The 21,590-nt window shown below is 41.1% G+C and overlaps 1 protein-coding gene across 2 annotated transcripts in view; it reads left to right on the top strand.

The window, feature by feature from the left end:
* The window catches only part of LOC149205836 (Thioredoxin family protein), a 395,762-nt gene that overhangs the window by 14,538 nt on the left and 359,634 nt on the right, over positions 1-21,590 (top strand). For both annotated transcript variants that reach the window (XM_089393567.1, XM_089393566.1), the window contains exon 2: positions 1,886-1,924. In XM_089393567.1, the coding sequence (XP_089249693.1) occupies positions 1,886-1,924 (39 nt within the window). The remainder of the gene's footprint in view (positions 1-1,885; positions 1,925-21,590) is intronic.

Raw genomic sequence — 21,590 nt, 5'->3', positions numbered from 1 at the left:
ATGTCCTTCCAAATGGGCTTTAAACCTGTACTAATGTTACCATCCTCAACAAGAGAGGTTAATGAAGGACCCTATTAGGTGGTTTTGACCTCTAAGGGAGTGCCACGTCCAAGGTACATCCTTTAAGTGGCAAGGGTCATGTGAAATAATGATGGAACAAAGTGGGGTAAAAGGGAAGGCTCCAAGCCACATGCCATGGTACAAGGGTAGCTATGATGAAGGAAGCCCACACCTTGGGTGTATGAATGTAGGAGGGAGAAATTGTGGTACATGAGTTACCCCAACCTTTGTTTTTCCACCCTTCTTCATATGCCTTTTTCCTTTTATTGATTTTTCTTTATTTTACTGCTTGGGTCTTAAGGGGATGAGCACATGATGTGTAAAATGTAGCAGTGGATTCACCCCTTCAGTGGGGTAGCTCATCGCCCACCAGGGGTTGGGACAATAATGGGTTCCTTAATAATGGAAGGGGATACTCATTGGGGCCCTAGGAACCAGGGTGATGGCCATAATGATATGGGGTAGAGTTCATGTTTGGCTTTTGCCCACGCGCTAAATTTTAATGTCTCGGCCATCTTTTGCATTTTGTGGTACATTTCCTGTTGTGAGTGGCCAAACTATGCTATTATCTTTCTTTTTAGCTGCATCAACCTTTGGGTTATCGTTCCAAGTCCGACCCAAAGTGTGGACAAGGGGAGGGGGAGGCTATCACTTTATGGAACCAATGGACAAATGTTGACCCGATGGGAAAAATGTGAAAAGGGGTTGTAATGAGCAGAGGGGAGTAAGATATATGGTATTGGGAAATTAGGATCACGCAACCAAAATCAGGGTTTTCCATGTATTGCCACTCCTAAAGATAATGGCCAGTAGAAAAGATCCCACGGGACTAAGTTACAAAATTAACCTCCCAAGTTGAGGTAAGGGAACTAGAGTACAACAAAAGCTTGTTCTCTCCGCCGATTCCCCCCATCAATCCATGTCCAAATGTGCCCAAGAAAAACAAGCATAAACAACCAATTACATAATGAAAAATCATGTGTTCGGGTTTGGAAGGCCCACCTTCAAACATATGATCTTGACAGATGAATGAGGACCCACAATAGCTGGCTTAGGTGGTGGAGAAAGGCAGCACATCAAACTATTAGGTGGCTGCAAGGGGCTACTAGGTGCCGGTTGAAGACAAATCTAGGAGAAAATTTCTCCTATAGGGGTCACCCAATGGTGGTGGGTAACAAGACCAATAGGAATAGGATTTTCATTGTGCATATATCCCCATCGTTTTTAGAGAACATCTTTTTTTGGTCATCTATGTTGGATTGTCACCTTCATCTATGTTCTATTGAAGCTCCATTCTATTGAGATAATCTTATATTAACATAGGAATTTTGGACACGTTGTTCTTGCATTGGTGATTGCTTAGGAAGGAGAAATGCTCATGCGGGAGAGTGCCTCATGAAATTTTATAGGATCTAACTATTATTTTACAACAATCATATTGCATTCACTAGATGTGTATGTAGAGTCTAGATGTTTTATTGGTGTCGATTCTCAAGACTTCTGTGAATTTTTCAGGCCTGGTTGGAAGGTAGTTATGGTTGATCTTGATTAAGTAGTTACTTATTACACTCTTTCTTCTCAAAAATTGTTTGTACATTGTATGCTTTAGATATTTTTGACCTTAGATTAGAGTGGGAAGATTACTTGAATTAAAAAATTTAACTTTTTTCTGCCAAATTTATAAATCAGATTATTGATTTTCTTTTACTAGTCAGTCAATTTATTCTCTTAAGTATGAATTTTGATGTAATAATTATGATAGTTGAATACATACAAGTCAATGTTGACTAATGTTTTTTTTTAAATAATATTTGAATGATAGCAGGGTGGAGATCCATCCTTAGCTCGCAATGATATTTTTGAGGTATTTTTCATCTACAAGGACTATATTTATGTTGTTAGTTATAATTTCCATTTGTATGCTCACGAAATATCTAGATTCATTTAGTATTTGAAATGATAATTGTTGCATTGATTAATTAAGTTTAGCTTTTGATGATGTATGTGATCAAACTAGGGTCAAAGTGTTTATGTTAATTAGTGATGTTAATAATATTTCTGCAAGGGCTTACGATGATCTCAATGAAGTTTTTACTGCAACAAAATATGTCAGCCCCATATTTTGTAACTCGTTTTTTTGTATATTATGAGGTATTTTTTCATAAAAAATAAAGATCTATTTGTTGACTAGATCAAGGTAATACCTATATACTTAAGTGTATATCAGGAAAGAGCCAAAAGGGTGATGTATGGTATTTTGCGTAAAGCACTTGTAAATTTTATGTCATTCTTGTGGCTCCTCAATACAATAGGCAATGATATAGTTGCCAGTAAAAAGATACTGGTTATCTGGTCTGTTTGTCCACTGGTTTCTAGTCCATGCTAGCTACGTGTTTCCTTCCTTGGGGTATACAAATTCATTGTTAGAGAGAAATTATAGAACACAGCACTCCATCTTATATATTTGTCCATATTCAACTTTTTAGTGATGCTTCTTAGTTAACATGATCTAGTCACAAAAAGACAAATCTTTCAGATTGCTATACATCCATGATAATGTTATCTCTTTCATGGTTTGAGTGTGTTTCTGAATTCAAGTGGCCCATGAAGCTAAAATATATTGTTTGGAATTGAACCAAATGAAATTCATATTAATATGGTGCCATTGCTGGGGAGGATTTGAGTCAACCTCCTCGTTGTCTGAAGTCTAAGCTTCACTTCCTTGATTGAGTTTATCCCATAGACAAGCATAAACCTGCGCATCTAGCGACTCCATTGGAAGAATGAAGACCTATTTCTTCTTTGAGCTTCAAAGTTTTGATGCTTGTAGGGTGAAGCAAGCATCTCTTAAGGCAATTTGAATTCACCCCAAACGACTCCCCATTTGATTGTTATGCAAGACTCAAGGCAATGGATCCTTGGGATCTTCATGAGATATACCCTGCTTTGGATGTCATGGATATTCCTGGATATTCAAATCGTTGGGATTCAAATTCTATGACAAATGCTCTGAAGTTTGATGGTAATCCATATTTCATTGTGGATCATGTTGCGAAATTCAACAAGTATGCTTTATAGGTAAATGTGGTTCATGAGGAATCGGAGTTTACTGGGGTTTGGGGAATATCCCTGAAACGGGATATTACACGCTCCCCGCTTTCGTTCCCGCTCCCAAGTAACACTGGTTTTGAACATAGATTTGAACTTTGTAAGCCTCCACACCTCCTTTTAAACTATATAACAAATATATATATGCACCACTTGTGTTGACTGCGTTGACTTGACCACCTGCCACTTGTCGAGCTATGGGATTGACACTTGGCCTGCAAGGCCCCAAATTTTTACCTGTTTGCCATAAACTTCAATGGACATTTTCTCCTTCATTCGGAGGCCAATTGCGAAATCGAAGATACTGCCAGAATCAACGCGACAAGCACTACAACTTGGCATTGTTTTCAGGAGCATCTGAGACCATTAAATTATGAGCATTTTGAGGATCCTCCTAGATCATTCCTTTGCATTGGAAGCTTTTGGAGAACCAAAAGTTTGGTTTTAAGCAAACATGAGGTGAGGGTACAACTCCCTCACCCTTCCGATCTCCGTCCACCTTGCCTTGCTTGGATTCATACCTGTGAGTCCCACTCGGAGATACTCAACATCTTCTCGCCTAGAAGTGCGGACCTTCTTGTCCAAGATGGTATCTTACTGTAACTCAGTCATACATTCAAGTACAAAATCATCTACAGTTGGAATTTGAACATTCTCCTCTGGATCCATGATCATAGGAGGCTCATACAACTTTAAATTTTCAACATTTACAACTGAATATATGTGCATATATGGAGGAAAATTCAGTCGGAATGCATTGTGCTCAATCTTTTCAACAATCTTAAATGGACCATACTTGATAGGTTTCAACTTTTTACCTTCACCTTTCATTCTTTCTTTGTTGACGTATAGCCATACTTGATCACCAACCTGGAAGTGATGATTCACCCGATGCTTGTCATGGCACATTTTGTACTTGGCCTGGCTTTCTCCAATTGATCCTACATTGCTTCATGAATCTTTTGGATTCTTTGAATGAACTTGATTGCTTGCCGACATCTCCATGTCCATCCTCTTGAGCTTCTTCACCAAACATGAAGTCCATTGGTGACTTTGGTAGGTACTCAAAACATGTCTCAAAAGGAGATATAGCTGTAGAAAAATGAAAGGCCCGATTGTAAGCATGCTGGACATAGTGTAAGGATTCATCCCACAACTTAGGATGCTTGCTGCAATAGCCTCTAAGAAGATGTACCACTGTTCTGTTCACCACCTCTGTTTGACTGTCTGTTTGTGGGTGAAAAGCTGTGCTCTTTTTCAATTTAGTGTCCATGAGTCCCCATAAAGTGGACCAAAACTCTCCCATGAAACAAGATTCCCGATTTGAAATGATTGAAGTAGGCAACCCAAAATGAACCCATATATTTGAAAAGAACAACTGTGCAGTTTGTTCAGCAGTTGCTTTCTACATGGAACAAGAATACACATTTTGCTAAATCGATCAACCACAACATACAATTAATCATGTCCTTTTCTAGACATAGGAAGCCCACCTACAAAATCCATAGATACACTGTCCCATGGCTGAGAAGGAACTGGAAGTGGCATCGACAAACCTAACTTTCTATTGTTTGGTTTGCTTGTCGAACACATGACACAACCTTTGATGTACTTAGTAACCGTTTCATTCATTTGAGGCCAATAGCAATACCTTTGTAACTATGCCACTGTCTTACCTACACCAAAATGCCTTGAAACACGAGAAGAATGTGCTTCCCTGATCACATGCGCTCTCTCCCTGTGGTATGCATGTCATGAACAAGGTAATTCACTTCTTCCACCTGAGCACCATGAGTTAGTGATTCATAAACATCTTTGAAATCAATATCTTCAACATATTGTTCAGTGTAACTTTCATGTGCTAAAGAACTATTTTGAAGAACAACTGAAGCATTCAAAGATCACCTTGATAACATATCAACTACTTTATTGGTGGTACCTTTCTTATATTTGATTACTAAGTGGAACTGCTGCAAAAGACCCATCCATCTATAATGTTGAGATTGATGCAACTTAGTTTGAGATTGAAGGAACTGAAGTGGCTGATGATCTGTATGAATCGCTGTTTCTTTTCCCATTAAATAATGTTTCCATTTTTTAACGCTTTCCACTAATGCATATAATTCTTTATCATAAGTTGGATAGTTAGCAACTGATTTAGAAAATGTTTCTGAATGAAAACAAACATGCTTTCCTTGTTGCAAAAACAATGCACCCATTGCATACCCACTAGCATCAGTTTCTATTTCAAATGGCTGTTGAAGGTCTGGTAAAGCTAAGGTTGGAGCAGCCACAATTTTCTACTTTAGAGTATCAAATGATTTTTGTTGTTTTCCTCCCCACTAAAAGGAAACTTTAGAACTTGTTCAAGCGTGAAGTGGTGATGCAATAAAAGAGAAATGAGAAATAAACTTCCTTCAATACTGAACTGCACCCAAGAAACTTCTAACTTCCATCACATTTTGAGGTCTTGGCCACTTAACAATCACATCAATTTTAGCTGGATCTATTTTAAGATGACCTCTTCCAACTATGTAACCAAGATAAACTAAGGAAGTTTTCCCAAATTCACACTTAGAAAGTTTAAAATACAATTTCTCTCTTTGCAACACATCAAAAACTTGTTTAACATGCTTTACGTGTTCTTCCTAACTTGAACTGAAAATAAGAATATCATCCAGATAGACTATGACAAACTCATCAAGAAAAGGACGAAACACATCATTCATCACCCTCATAAAAGTTGTTGGAGTATTGCATAAACCAATTGGCATAACCAACCATTAATAAAGCCCCTGTCTAGTCTTAAATGCAGTTTTCCATATATCGTTCTCTGCAATACGAATATGATGATAACCACTTCTTAAATCCAGTTTTGTAAAGTAAACAACATTCTTTAACTGATCAAGAAAATCATCTATTCTTGGAAGAGGATACTTGTTCTTAATGGTGATTTTATTTAAGGCTCTAAAATCAACACACATTCTCCAAGTTTCGTCTTTCTTAGGTACTAATATGATTGATGATCCACATGAAGAAGAACTAGGTCGAATGAAGCTTTTATCAACCAATTCCTGAATTTGTTTCTTAATTTCTTCATTTTCTATGACCGACATACGATACATGCCAATAGTCGGAAGAGGGGGCATCAGATTGTAATTGAATCCTATGTTGTATTTCTCGTTTTGGAGGTAGACTTTTTGGTTCTTTAAACAACTTTTTATAAGAATCTACTATTTCAATCAATCTGTCCTTAAACTGAGAATCACACCCTTGAAAAGCATCGTACTTATCTTTAGGTTCTTTTTTTTTTGTAAGCTTGGTAGGACCTTCTCATTTTCGAGTTTTTACATGTCCGTTATTCACCCCATTTCCAGGGAGGGTAGCACAAGAATCGAACCCAAGATCCCCGGTTCGGTGAGACTTCATTTCCATGGCCATTGCCACTTGAGCTACCCCATGCGGACATCTTTAGGTTGTTCTTTAATAAACATGAAAACATACTTTTTACTTGAACTTATGAGTCCTTTCATTTGATTTACATTGATTAAATCCAAGCTTGTCTTCATTTTATGTGCTCTGACAATGTATTCAATTCCATCCTTAACAAGATGATACTTATTCTCCTTTCTATGAAATATGGCATCTCGATCATAAAGATAAGAACTACCCAACACAACTCCACATATATCCAAATGAATCACATCTAGCTCAACTTCATCGACAAAATTAGCTTCAATTGCAAACCTTAAACGACATTGTTTTGTGACTTGCATCTGAATGTTTTCTTTCAACCATCCTAAAGGGTATGGTTTGGGATGATTTTTTATTTCCAATCCCAATTTCCTTACTAGTTCCTCAGATATTAGATTTTCCTGTGATCCACTATCGAATAATGTGTTTATCTTAGTGTGCTTGGTGATAATCCTGATATGAAACAATTCAACTCTCTTATTTTCTTCAATCACATTATTAGATTTTGAAGAAGATGTAGAACAAGTAGAACTAGAACTAGCTTCAGAAGGAGTACCTATCAAACCCATAGCAGTTATCTTCTTTTCGTCACCGGAGTCAGATCCCAAATCTTGTTGGACTGCAACATTAGCCTTCATTTCATCCTTCTTAAGGAACTTTGGCTTGAGTTCCGGATGAAGCTTCCAACACTTGGAGTCATCATGTCCAACCCTCTGACAATGAGTACAAGTAGGCCTTTCTTCTTCCTTTCTTAACTGTTGCTGATTTCTTCCCCTTGTTGTCTTTGGAGCCTTTGTTTTCTAAATGCTTGAATGGTTTCTTTGAAAACTGAAAAGGTCTGCCATCTGATTCAATATGAATGGCTTGCACACATACTTCATCAAAGTCAGTTGGATTAAACATAAGCAATGTATGTTGCAAATAAGAATGCAAACTTCCAATATACTTTAACAAAGTTTCCCGTGTGTTTAATGGAATGTTAAGTGCTAATGCCTTCTTCCTGAATTCCTGTGTAAACTCTTGCACACTCTGTCCTTTACCTTGCCTCAAATGTTGCCAATCTATTACAGCCTGTTGCATATATCCTAAAGGATAGAACTGCTTTCTAAGAGCTTTAACAAACTTAGACCATGAAGAGATAATTTTACCTTTATGCTTCAAATCTGATTGAGTTTTACTTTCCGGCCAAATCAAAGATGTTCCCCCCATTTTAAGTGTAGCTAACTGAATTTTTGTAGATTCATCAACTATATTCTGAATTGTACAATACACCTCAAGTTGCTTTATCCAGTTATTTAACTTTTCAAGATTCGTTTCACCATCATATATTGGCAATTCAAACTTAACATCAAGCTTCAAAAAAGGAGATTTCTTTGGTTTCTTTTGTGAATTTGAATATGAACTTGAATGATCAGAAAACGAAGAAGAAGAAGATGAAGATGGAGGAGGAGTTTCATTACCATCAACTTTTTCCTTGCCCTTTTTCACTTTCGTGCCTTTAGAAGACGAAGTTGCATCTCTAGTCTTCTTGTCTTCATAAAGTTCTGCAATCATCCTTTGCATATTAAGGAACATCTGCTGAAATTTCTCCTCACTCTTTGTCTCAGGAGCTTCTCCTTCATTTGAACTTGCCATCTTTTGCGAGACTTTCTTCTTTCCAATCTCTGGATTTAACTCTTCAAGTTTCCCTTCTCCACATTGCGACCTGGATCTAGTCAACATTCACATTGGAAAATATCCTGCTTAAACATGATCAACCTAGCCCTGATACCAAAATATGATCTGGAAACATACAAGATTGACTATCTGCGCAATTTCACCAACTTTAACTAAGGTTGTTTTTATGGGATTGAATGAAGGAAATTGAATCATTAAAGTGCCTTAAACATAAACATGAGAACTGAGACATAAGCATGAAAAACAACAATAAAAGACGCAAACACAACAAACATTGATGACGGAGTTCGTCCCTCCTGGACTATGTCTTCGGGTTCGCTTCCAATGGGCGTCAGTTATATTAGGAATGCTCAGGAAGGGTTCTTTACATAAAATTTCACCAAGCTGAACTGTGCACGTAGGCACTGTTGGTTACCATCAGAATGAAGGCCTCAGCTTCTGCTCTCCAATGCTACGCTCCGTTCTAAAATGCCCAAGGATGGCCAAGTTATGCTCAAAAGAGCATTTATAGGCACAAATAAATCAAAGTTTGTAGCTTCACTATACAACCCCCCCGCAGCAGCACATTGGCAAACCTTTTGTAAAGCCACGGGTAGGTTCCAGGGTCAAACCCTCAGACCTCCCAGGATATACATGGAAAATGGTTTGTTTTCGGTGCAATTGTTATAATACACATAGCGCTTTTGGTACAACAATATTGTATAGTTTAATAGATAGCACATATGTTTTTAGTATGGCTTAACCATAACATGTATATGGTGAATGAAGATTGGACCAAATACATATAACCCTGCGCCTCAGTGTATACCATAACCAAAGTATTAAATACATAGCGTTGGCGGAATATGCATAAACCTTAACTGTAACCGTGGCGGTGGAATGTTATGGCAACCTGTGGCATAACCGTTGCCATGTGATCTGCTCCCCGACGGTCTCGACCTGCGATGACCTACTCCCCGGCGATCACGACAACTCTGATCCATGGCACGGTGATTCGATGGTCCAACGGTGTTACCAACTTTGATCCCGTGGTGACGTAGCCATCTCCGTTAGTGGTTACAACATTTCTGGCGGTCAAGGCAGAACTCTGTGACACGTGCACATCGTTGTAATAGTTTAACACATGGTTTATTACTCCGATGGTATAGACAGGGTTTAAACCATAGTTTTAAAACTCCGACTCCGACTCCGACTCGGCCAAGGGTCGACTCCGACTCCGACTCCGACTCAGTATCGACTCGGCCGGCTCGATTTCAATGACTCGGTCGTTGTAAAAAATACATTAAATATTTATTTTTTATAAAAACACATAATTTTAAAGATTTTCATTCATGTTTCCAAACACACAGCATTAGAATATAGATAGAACACAACATATGATAAAGTAGGCTCATGAATATATCCGTTATATCAAAATGGCACCCAGTGCATTGTCCAATACATAACGATGATTATATAGAGATCGAAACAAAAACACATAACCAAGGAGGCTATAAATGGCCTCTACAACAAAAGTCTGTGACCAGTACTACTGGCTACTGCTAGAGTTGCCAACGTCATCTGGCTCAGTGTTACTTGGGAGCAGGAGCGAAAGTGGGGAGCGAGAGCGAAAACGGGAGCGAGAGCGACATTTTCAGAAGCTCCTGGTTTGGGAGCAAATCCCAGAGGAGTTCGACAACCAATGTCACTAACATCAAGGTACATAGAGGGATTGGTGCTCTTGATTAAATACGAGTTCCATACCCTAATACATGACAACATTCAATGGAAACATTTCAATCCTCCAATCCTGAAATCCTGAAAAACTGATAAGTCTGTTGGATTTTGAATGAAATCTAAAATTCTACTTTCTCCATATGAAATCCAATGAGGCCGAAACCACTCTCAAACATCCTGAGTCATTTCATGGTAATGTTAAAAATTTAAGATGAAAATGAAGATTAAGGAGAATGTCACTTTTACTTTAAGAATTTAACATTACCATGAAATTTGAATAGCATATCAATAGTAGAGAGCATTTGAGTGTGTTAAATAGGGTTTGGGAGGGGGAAATGGACCCCAAATAACATTTAACTAATTCATAAAACACATTGGAGTCCAAACCAATCAGCAAACACCTTAAAAAATCATTAAAAAATTGTTAAATCACTGTTTTACTGGGGTTACAGGCCGCTGTTTGTGACTCGGCCGAGTCAGTATGGAAACTGCCGAGTTGGCCGAGTCAGCCATGACTCGGTCGAGTCATTCAATGACTTGGTCGAGTCATGGCTGACTCGGCCAAACGAGCCGTTTCTTCTACCGAGTCACTCCTGAGGGCAACAAAACGGATCAACTCGGCCGTTTCGGTTTCGAAACGGCCGAATTTTAAAACTATGGTCTAAACTTTGGTTTAATAATATATTTATGCCGATACGAAAGTCCATGCCACATTACAATGTTTGCGCCATAGGTTTTGAACATAGGTTTGAACTTTGTAAACCTACACACCGCCTTTTAAACTATATAACAAATATATATATATGTACCACTTGTGTTGACTGTGTTGACTTGACCACCTGCCACGTGTTGAGTTGAGGGATTGACACTTGGCCTACAAGGCTCCAAATTTTTACCTGTTTGCCATAAACTTCAATGAACGTTTTCTCCTTCATCTGGAGGCCAATTGGAAACCAAAGAGACTGTCGGAATGAGCGCAACGAGCACTACAACTTGGCGCTGTTTTCGGGAGCATCTGAGACCATTAAATTCTGAGCATTTTGAGGATCCTCCTATATCAAATATACACGTGGACCTAAAAGCATCCCTTCCATTAAGGTATTTGTTGAAAAAACTCTTAAGTAGTGGGGTCCACTGTGTCATTTTGAAGATATCCTTCATGATTTAGCCATAGCCCTCCACGAGGGATGCCTCCTTGATCACGCTAAAGAAGTCAAAGAAGAAGACCATGATTTGAGTATAGATTCTATGTGTGATGAAGAAGATAGCGACCATTATATGCCATGTGATGACCAAGAGGATATAATTGCTGATTTGTTTGAGCCACTTCCACTTCCTCCTAGTGTCATTTCTCAGTCATATTCAAATTCCATGACTTGTGAACATGATTAGCCAACTTCGGTTGCCCCTTTTGAATCTGATTCCTATGATGAGCAACTTGTTTTTCGAGACCTTGCCCCCAAGTCATCTCCTTCCTCATGCAACTCACAACATGTCTGAAGTGACATCAATGAGAGTTGTACGCTAGAGATAGCTATTGAGAAAGCATTCTTGAAATTGATTATTGATTACTCCATACTCAGGCTACAAGAGAAAATCCGATGGTGTAAGATGAATTCCTCCTATCCCTTTTTATCCTTGATTCCTATTCATGATCCATGGTCATTTTGTTTTCCCACCACCCGCCCTCATTGCTTTAATCCAACTGTTGAGTATTATGAGATAGTAGTGACTGATTGCAATATTGTGCCCCCACACACACTTGGGGACACCACATGTGATTTGCTTGGATATCAAGGGGCCAACCCCTTGATCACTACGTTTGGAGCCTATTCTCTCAACTTGGCACACTTTGGACTCCATTAGGCCTTCTCAATGGCCCAACAACTCATTATGTTTACTATTTTACCCTCTTGAGAGGCTTATCTTTCTATTTGGAGCTATTTTGGTGGGCTTGTCACCAATTCATGTCACAATTGTACATTATTTTATTATTTGGGGCTTAATTAGGCCAATTAGGCTATTCGAACCCCTTATTGGATTGTATAAATAGATGAAAGGCTCATTCATTCCTCTCATCATAACTTGGATTGGATTGGTATCTCTTGAGAGATTTCTGCACTTGCTTTCTTGGACAAAATTTTGGAGTTTCTTGATGCACTATGATGTTTGGATTTTCAGTATTGCCTTTGGAGCTTCTTTTCTAATGCGAAGTTGATGAATGGATATACTCTCTCTCATGTAAGTGAAATTTAATGCTATTCTTGTTATCTTACTTGTCTAATGCATGGTATTGTTATCATTATTCTTGTATGGGCTAAATAATGCGAAATTCTTCTTTGAAACCTTGAATAATTGATTTAATGCATGCATTGCTCTTTGAGGGAGTGGGTGAATGTTCCTAGAGGCACCTATTAGGTTAAAAAGCCTCGAAACTTCATCTCCTTTGCAAATTTGAAGTATAAATCCCTAATAACCTAGTTGTTGCACTTGGAAAGGCTAGCGAAGGTCAATTAGGGCTCCTTAGCATGAGAAAATCTTCGATCTAGGTGTATCTTGACTCCATTAAGCCCAAGAAGCAAGGCACTGATCCTCACATCCCTTTGGTGGTCAAAATAACCTTTCTTTTCTTCATTTCTCCCAATTCTAGGCCTAACCCTAGAAGGTCTCCTAGGGCATCAAGCAAAATCTTTTGTAGCCATCCAAAACCCTTGAAATTTGGTCCACAACTGCGCTGGGGTCTTCTCAAGGGGTCCTCCAAATTTGAGCTCAATCCGACGGTGGAATCCCGAGATATTGCAAGCCCTAGCTCAAGGATCATTCCTTTCCCTAGGTTGATTTTGGGTTAGTGTCCTCACTTGGATCATTGAATTTGAAATTCAAAAGAAAATTATTCCTTTGATCCTATTCTCCTTCCAACCCTTGTCAAGCCCATCTATTGATGATCAACCCCACACCCTTGACCTAGTTTGGGTCCACTTGGGTTCTTTGTGGTCGCGCAACTTTGTGACTCAAATCCCACAAGGATTACATAGAAACATTTCTCTTCAAGGATTCTTAGCTCTAGGATACCTCTTGTTAAGGGATATTCTCCATACCTAGGTCTAATTGTCCCCTCAACCCTTCTAAGAGAGCCCATCACCTTACTTCAAAGGTAAGTAAGCCGTTTATTTGAGCCTCTCTTGTGAATAGGATTTAGGAATCACTCCTTATCTTATCATTGATCTATCCATCCTTGTGATTCCTCTCATACCAGGCTTCCTCCCACCGGTGAAAGTTCGTAAAGAGCAGGGAGCTTTAGCTGAGGTGACAATGGGCTATTGCTCCATTGTTGCCACTTGACCTAGTAGTTGCTCTATAGGATCCCCTCCTTAGACCCCTGTTAGTTCAAGCGGTAACATGCTTCTCTTCAGGGGGAGCACGGGCAGATGACATGTCCACAGGAAACAAGCAGATTGTTAGGGGGAGTCACCCTTTGCCATTGATGTCAAAGGGGGAGAGAAATCATGAGAAGAAGATTGAAATTATGAGAAGGAGATGGAAGCATGAAGTCAGGGGGAGTTGTACTCGCAGAAGGAGTACATGTGTTGCCATCAATGACAAAGGGGGAGATTGTTGGATGGTGTTGTCATTGATGTCAACCCATGAAGTTGACTGGGTTTGACTTTGACTAAAAGCACCAGTCATTGATGTCAAATAATTAGTGAACGCTTCTTAGAATTGTCTGGATTACATCAAGTTGGAAGCTCCACTGTTAGATGGTTGAAAACCCAAGTCCTAGGGCTTGGGTTCCCTGGATTGAGAACATACCCCGATTTGTCAAAGGTTTTGAAGTGGTGAGTCATTGAGTTTGGCCTGAAGATCCATGTCATCGGATTCTCCTCGAATAGATATTTTTGGTGGTATGTGGCACACCACAAGGTTTCTCCTGGTTTGAGAGATAATTGAGTTTGAAGTTAGTGACCCTAGTTTTTGGGCTAAAACCCCAAGGGGTGGTGACTTGGCATAATTTTACTGGTTTTGGGCATAAAAAAATAAGTTTAGGAGTTTCACCTCATCTTTCACGAAGAAATGGCTTTTTAGGATAGGCATGTTCTCACAAGATGGGTTCCTCATTAAGTAATAGGCCTTATCCCTTCTTCATAAGGCTAATGGCCCTCTTGCATAAGGCTCAAGTAGTTACTCAATATCATTTAAAAAAACAAACACATGAGTCTTCTTCTAATATTGCAAAGCTCTTATTTGACCTCCAACGTTTACTTAGAGAGCCCCTTCCTAGTTTATAAAACCCCTCCTATACCTCCTAATCCTAAAAGCTCGATCTACTTCCTACAAGGGCAATGACCATCTTACTTAGCTCACAAGATACAATTTAGTTAAAATTTTATACTCTCGTGAAGCCTTTCGAAATATCCAATAGTCATCTTGTTTGAAGCCCCTCTAGGCCTATAAAATTAGACCTATCCTAACCTTCCAAAACATAGCAATCTCAATGAACTTGCTTATGTTCCTGCTATGAATTTTTCAGCTCCTGAGAGAACTAGCGAAGCAACTTGACAGAAAATTAAGGTTTAACTATTTTATTTTTCTTTGTCCTTTGGTGGTTTGTTGGGCATTTAGTCAAGGGATTCGTTTGAGGTTTTGTTTTGGCTTAAAGAGACAACAGACTTGGCACTGAGATGATACATCCTTATCTCTTAGATCAACGGAGGAATGAAATTTTCTTTTTGATACAGGTATGTCCTTGTAATTTTTGAAAGAATAGGCGATGGAATTAAGGCCCATTCTTGGCCCAGGGTTTCTTAAAAATTGTATGATATGTAATGATAATTGTTAACGTTTGTAGTTTTTCTAGTTCTATTGACGGTGCTGGACCTGCCAACATTCAAGGGATCTCCCCGATATGAAGTTTGGTGATTTGGGGTAGCATCGGATGTGCTTTAGCCTTGAAAATTGGTGGAGAGGCTAAAGCACATGAGATCTCCAAGACCCAGAAATGGTTTGGGCAGAATCTAACCAATTTAGGACATATTAAAATAATTAATATTTTTAATAGAGTCCCTAAATCTAAACTTAGGGAAAATAAAATATTAATGTGAATTAATATTAAATTGAGTTAGAATGGTCCATGGATGAAGCCAGATCTAATCTTAGCAGTTGATTAGGGACTTAATCTCGGCCATTGAATTGTTAACGAGAAAAGTATGAGAAGAGGTTTGAGGGTCAATTGAAGAACACACATTGAGTTGATCAAGAATTCGATTTTCTGGGGCAGGGCTTGTTGAGGAAATCAAAGGAGTGATCAGAGTTGCAGCTGAGGGGCAGTGAATAAAGTAGCAGAGAGGCAGAGATAGTATCGGGAGCATCAGCGCAGAAGCCGGGAGAGGGTTGACGTAGAGCCAGCTAGAGGCCACGCAGAGCCATCCAGAGGCCACAGAGAGGCAGTCAGGAGCTGCACAGAGCCTAAGGAGGGCCAACATGGGAGACATAGAGGCTCCAGAGGCTGACGCAGAGCCCCAAGAGGCTGACGTTGGGCTAAATAGGTTGACGCTGGGCCAGAAAGGCTAGCTCAAACCCTAAAGGCTGACACTGGGAGATTTTGTGGGGCAGATTGGAGTTGATATCTGTCTCTGACTGAGAGGGAATACTGCCGAGGGCATTCTCTGTTGGGTGAGCCATTTCTGGCACCTAGATTGTATTTTGAAACTGATTAGTAATAAAAACCTTTGATAGCTGCACTGGTTTTCCCGCATTGGGTTTTTCCGGGGACATTAGTCCAAAAATAATTGTCACTTGTGTTCTTGTTTCTTTCAGTTGATGATTCATATGTGTTGATACTATACTTGTTTTTATTTTCAGTATTTACATGGTAAATAACATGTTAAGTAAATGAACAAGCAGGAAGAAATAAATCAGATAGTACAAGAAGAATTTTTGACAGATAGACTTAGAAATTCCAACATGGTATCGAGTGTTGTTGCAGATCACAAGATAAATGAGGGCATCAGTTGAGCAGAGCAACAGCAACAAAAAAATTGTCCCGAGTTATAGAAGTTATTCCTAGTGGAAAGCAGCAAGGAAGGGGTGACGCAGTGCCTGCGTCATCAATTCGAGCCAGGAGGAGGATCATCGCAGTGGCAGAGAGGAGTAGACCTGACCTACGCAGTGCCCGATCATCTTTCTCAGTTAGGAAGGATTGACGCCCGTGGCCAGGAGGTGTGGATTTTGCTGGTTTCGGGATTGCGAAAAGCCTAAAGACTTTAACTTTAGATTGTTGAGGCATAGGAGGCTGTGGATAAGTTGTGGAGTGAAGTTGGTGGGGTATTGTGGTTAGAACAATACATAACAGGGCAAGACCAAGGAGGAGAGAGTTGCTAGCGAGGATTGGCAGAGGGATTTCCAGAAGGGAAATCGAGGCTTAGAGGGAGTCAAACCGAGAACTTCCAGATGGGAAGTAGAGAAACTTGAAAGAGTCAAAAGAGGAGTAGCGAAATGGCAGTGAATGGGCTAAGAGATCAGGATAGATTGGACGGAGCCTCAAGCTTCATAGTCTGGAAGGCCAAAATCTTGTCCATTCTAAACAGGTATCGCATTAAACACTTTGCCTTGAAAACGATAGTGATCCCGGTTGACCCAATTGAAATTGACAAGTACGAGAAGGCAATGGCTAGGGCAAAGTGCATCATCCTTGATGGTGTCAAGGATCATGTGGTGCCACACATTGCCGAGAAGGTGACGACAAATGAGATGTGGGAGGCCCTGAAGAAATTGTGCCAGCGTACTTCTGTGTAGAGGAGGATGTTACTTGAAAACCAACTGCGGTCATATCAGATGCAGAAGGGAGAGTAGATAGATGTCTTGCTCGGTGGATTGAAGGAGATCCGTGATCAACTAACTTCCATAGGGGCCACACCGAATCAGCAGCTGATGGTGAGGACTGCATTGAACGCAGTCTCAGAGGATTGGGAGGTATTTGTCCAGAGCATACTAGGCAGGATGAGCCTTCTAGATTGGGAGGAACTGTGGGCGGCTCTTCATCAAGAAGAGATCAGATGGGTGTCCAAGACAGGGAGTAGTGTGAAAGGGGTGAGAGTCAAGAAGGAGGAAGAAGATGATGTGGCTTTCGCATCTGCGAGAAAGCAGGAGAAAAGAAAGAAGAATGACCTCCCCAAGGTCAAGTGCTTCCATTGTGGGGAACTGGGTCACTATGCAAATCAGTGTCCTAGGAAGAAGAGCAAGAGAGACGCTTCTGAGACCAAGGCAACACCGACTAAGGCAGAGAAGGAAGAGGAGACTGATGACGACTGTGCCATGAGTGCTCATGCACCTCGGGAGAAGAGGTGGGGAGACATCGAGCTATAATCAGATGGGCTACAGGTGATGAGGGGCAGAATCCTCGAGGTACCCAACCTCTTGGATTATACCTTGCTATCGAAGCCCCAAAGAGGAGTAGCAGGACTGGCGGATGTCGGTAGAGACGGATGCGGATGCAGCGACAGAGGGAGCTTCAACATCAGGAGTGTTTCTAGCCTGATAGAGATGTTAAAGTTGGGAGATCAGTTACTTACTTCTCAGTAACTGAGTTGCAGTGCAACAGTTAACAGTGGCAGTGCTATGAGAAACACGATGCAACATAATGAGAGGGGATGCAGTGCATATGTAGCAGTGGCAGTGGTAGGGCCATGGGCAACAACACGGATGCAGAGGGAGTTGCCGTATGGACGCAACAGTGGCAGTGGCAAGGCCATGGGCAACAGTACATGATGAAACAGTGCAGAGGATGTTGGGCAGCAGGCCTAGCATTAGCAGAGGGACTGATGCCGTATGATCAGGGTGATACTCAGTGAGGAGTATTACTAGAGCATAGTCCTCGCTAAGAGGGAGTGTTGATTTGGGATAGCATCGGATGTGTTCTAGCCTTGAAAATTGGTGGAGAGGCTAAAGCACATGAGATCTCCAAGACCTAGAAATGGTCTGGGCAGAATCTAACCAGTTTGGGAGATATTAAAATAATTAATATTTTTAATGGGGTCCATAAGTCTAAACTTAGGGAAAATAAAATATTAATGTGAATTAATATAAAACTGAGTTAGAATGGTCCAAAAGTCATGGATCAAGCCAGATCTAATCTTAGTTGTTGATTAGGGACTTAATCTTGGCCATTGAATTGTCAACGAGAAAAGTATAAGAAGAGGATTGAGGGTCAGTTGGAGAACACACATTGAGTTGATCAAGAATTTGATTTTCTGGGGCATGGGCTTGCTGAGGAAATCGAAGGAGTGATCAGAGTTGCAGCTGAGGGGCGGTGAATATAGTAGCAGAGAGGCTGAGATAGTACCAGGAGCATCAACGCAGAAGCGGGAGAGGGTTGACGTAGAGCCAGCTAGAGGCCATGCAGAGCCAGCCAGAGGCCATGCAGAGGTAGCCAAGAGCTGTGCAGAGCCTGAGGAGGGCCAGCGTGGGAGACATAGAGGCTCCAGAGGCTAACGCTAGGCTTACGTTGGGCCAGAGAGGCTGACGCTGGGAGATTTCGTGGGGCAGATTGGAGCTGATATCTGTCTCCGACTGAGAGGTACTACTGTCGAGGGCATTCTCTGTTGGGTGAGCCATTTCTAGCACCCAAATTGTATTCTGAAACTGCTTAATAATAAAACCCTCTGATAGCTGCACCGATTTTCCCGCATTGGGTTTTTCCAGGGACATTAGTCCAAAAATAACTGTGTCACTTGTGTTCTTGTTTCTTTCAGTTGATGATCTGTATGTGTTGATATTGTACTTGTATTTATTTTCAATATTTACATGGTAAATAACTTGTTAAGTAAATGAACAAGTAGGAAGAAATAAATCACATAGTATAGGAAGAATTTCTGACAGATAGACTTAGAAATTCCAACAAAGTCCCAGCTAGACCTCACACTGTTTGGTGTAGGAGTCCCATCCGGTACGATGGCCCAGTTGCCATTATCTTAAAGATATGCCTGAGCTCTTGCTTGTCAGCACATGAAAGTGGTTTACTTAGCCTTCAAAGAACGAGGTTCGTGTGCCTGGTGAGTGCTTAGTGTAACTTGTGTCTAAGTTCTTTCACTACAAAGCGGGAGGGTGAGAGTGAGTCTCAAGTCGAAAGGGAATAGTCCCAAGTCTGTCAAAGACACACAACACAACAGGGCATGCACAACTCTCGACGGAGTAGTCCACACGAATGTGGTAGTCACAAACACAAAGTTAACAGATAGCACGTACAACACGCAGTGGAATAGTCCACATGGGTGCAATGGTTGTTATAACAAGTTTACGAGAATGAATCTGTCAAATGTCTAGCAGAATAGTCCACACGGGCGAGACAATGTTAACAACTGATACAACACATTTCCAACAACATATGTACTAAAACAACTGAAATAGTTCAACTGTCTTAATACAGGTTAAAACAACATGCATTACAAGCGTCCAAAGAATAGTCTTACAAATGAATACAATACATGTGTGAAAACATGCTAGCCTGTTAACAGGCTTTTGAATTAAACGAAAATTCCAAGACACATTTGTACACCATTACATCACTAACCCCGATAGCGAGGCATTGGAGCCATTTCTCGCTCCACAAAGAAAAGATTACAAAGTCTCAAGGCTATGTGGGAGGAGGCAAGGCGAAAAATCTGTTGCATGTACAAATGAGGGGTATATATAGCCAAGGGTGAACTTGATCCTTGTGACTCTTCGACTTCCCTCATGACTGTTTGACTTACATGACTCTTCAACTTCGTATGTGGGTCTCTTGGACTTCCACGTTACATTACATTGATTACAACAGTATGGCCCACAATAGTGATGTGGCCGAGACGACTCATGACATGACTCGACATGATAGTGCTAGTATGTTCATGTTGATGGTGGTGTCCATGTCGAGCTGCAGTGCTATTGAATGATGAGTGTGCTCTTGGTGTAACATAGCTTCACCTCCGCATGGCAAGGTGTGCAGAGTCTTCAATGGTCTTGGTGTTCACTTGATGTTGCACGTGCATGTATCCCCTTCGCTAGTACTTGGCATGCTTCATGTGTTCATCCATTCGCGGAGAAGTCTCTTAGGATGCGCTCCTTGTTCATCCCGTTCATCGTCGCGCCATGTCTCATCCATGTACCTGTGTCTGCAGTCATTCATGACGAGACAACATCAAATCCAAAAATGCCCTAGTCTACCATGACGCATCACTTTTGTTTTCGGGTGCAGGTGACCGGGAGAGAGGACAAGGCTATGAAACTATGCAATCTGGCTCATAGCCGGGAGGCAGAACTGTGCAGTTTTTTCAGGGAAGGCAATGCAGGCAGCAGAGGACATTGGCAGTGAAAACTGTGCAGATTCTTAGGGGAGGCTGGGAGCGGGTTGTGGGAGCTTGCTAGCCAAAACTGCGCAAAATTTGGAGGCAAATATGCAGGACATGTCTGCACAGCTTCCAGGCTGAGCGGGGTGTCGGGCAGTTGGTGGGCGATCCAAGAAAACTGCGCAATTTTCAGGAGCAGCATGCCGACTGACAGGGGGGATGACTGACAAAACTGCCCAATTTTCAGAGATAGTGCAGTGATAGGAAGCGGGTGCCTATCCCTCATGTCTGCGCAATTTTCAGGAGCAGCATGCCGACTGACAGGGGGGATGACTGACAAAACTGCCCAATTTTCAGAGATAGTGCAGTGATAGGAAGCGGGTGCCTATCCCTCATGTCTGCGCAATTTCTTCAGTTAGCGGAGGAGGGCATGCTGACAGCTTTTGCGCAATTTTTTGCGGGAGTGAAGCCCGGGGTTATTGCCCAGTCAAACTCTCTAGTTGACCAACGGAAGGCTTGATGGATTGGCTTGCGGGCAATGTAGATTGAGACGATTTCTTGGGAAACTTCTGCGCTGTTCTGGGTGACAGTAAGCCAGGTTGATTCCAGGATTGCCCAATGCAGACTGCCTGGGAGACAGCCTCAAGCTCTACACAATTTTGGGCAATAGTACTTGGTCACTGAGGGCTGATATTGCATAGTGCAACTCAGTGGAAGTCCTGCTGATGGAGGATGGTTTGGTCGATAGGTTTTCAACAAGATAACTAAGTGTGTGAGTATGTGGACTTGTGTATACATGACCTTTCGAACACACACTCAACACGACTTGACGACAAGACACCTCGAACCAACAAGACAACATAAGCTCAGCGTGACTGGCCGAAGGGTGTGAGCGACAAGTGTGACACTTGAGATAGATTGTTGAATGACTGTGTCGACACTTGCGCGACATGGCATACAACTTCGTGTGTGAGTATGACAGATGCTTACATAACAAATACAACTTGTACACACGAAGATGGACCTTGAATATAGCCAGAATACAACTGCAAGCATGACATTGCGACCAACATGCTAAAAGATGTCCTGTGAACGGTCAAGCAAAGAGGGTGTAAAGACTTGACACGAGCTCACGGGATGAGCCCGAGTGTTTGCAAACATCAAGGGAAAAACGAAGGAAGGCTCCGAAATTGGATGCAGGCAAAAATTTTGGATGGTGTTGTAGCTGCTACAACA

The sequence above is a fragment of the Pinus tabuliformis genome, chromosome 1_2 (genome assembly GCF_031772625.1).
Source record: "Pinus tabuliformis cultivar Carrire ecotype Pingquan chromosome 1_2, CPIR1, whole genome shotgun sequence".
Classification (NCBI taxonomy): Eukaryota; Viridiplantae; Streptophyta; class Pinopsida; order Pinales; family Pinaceae; genus Pinus; species Pinus tabuliformis.
Note: the sequence above shows the minus strand (reverse complement) of the source record. Positions and strands in the feature narration are given on the sequence as shown.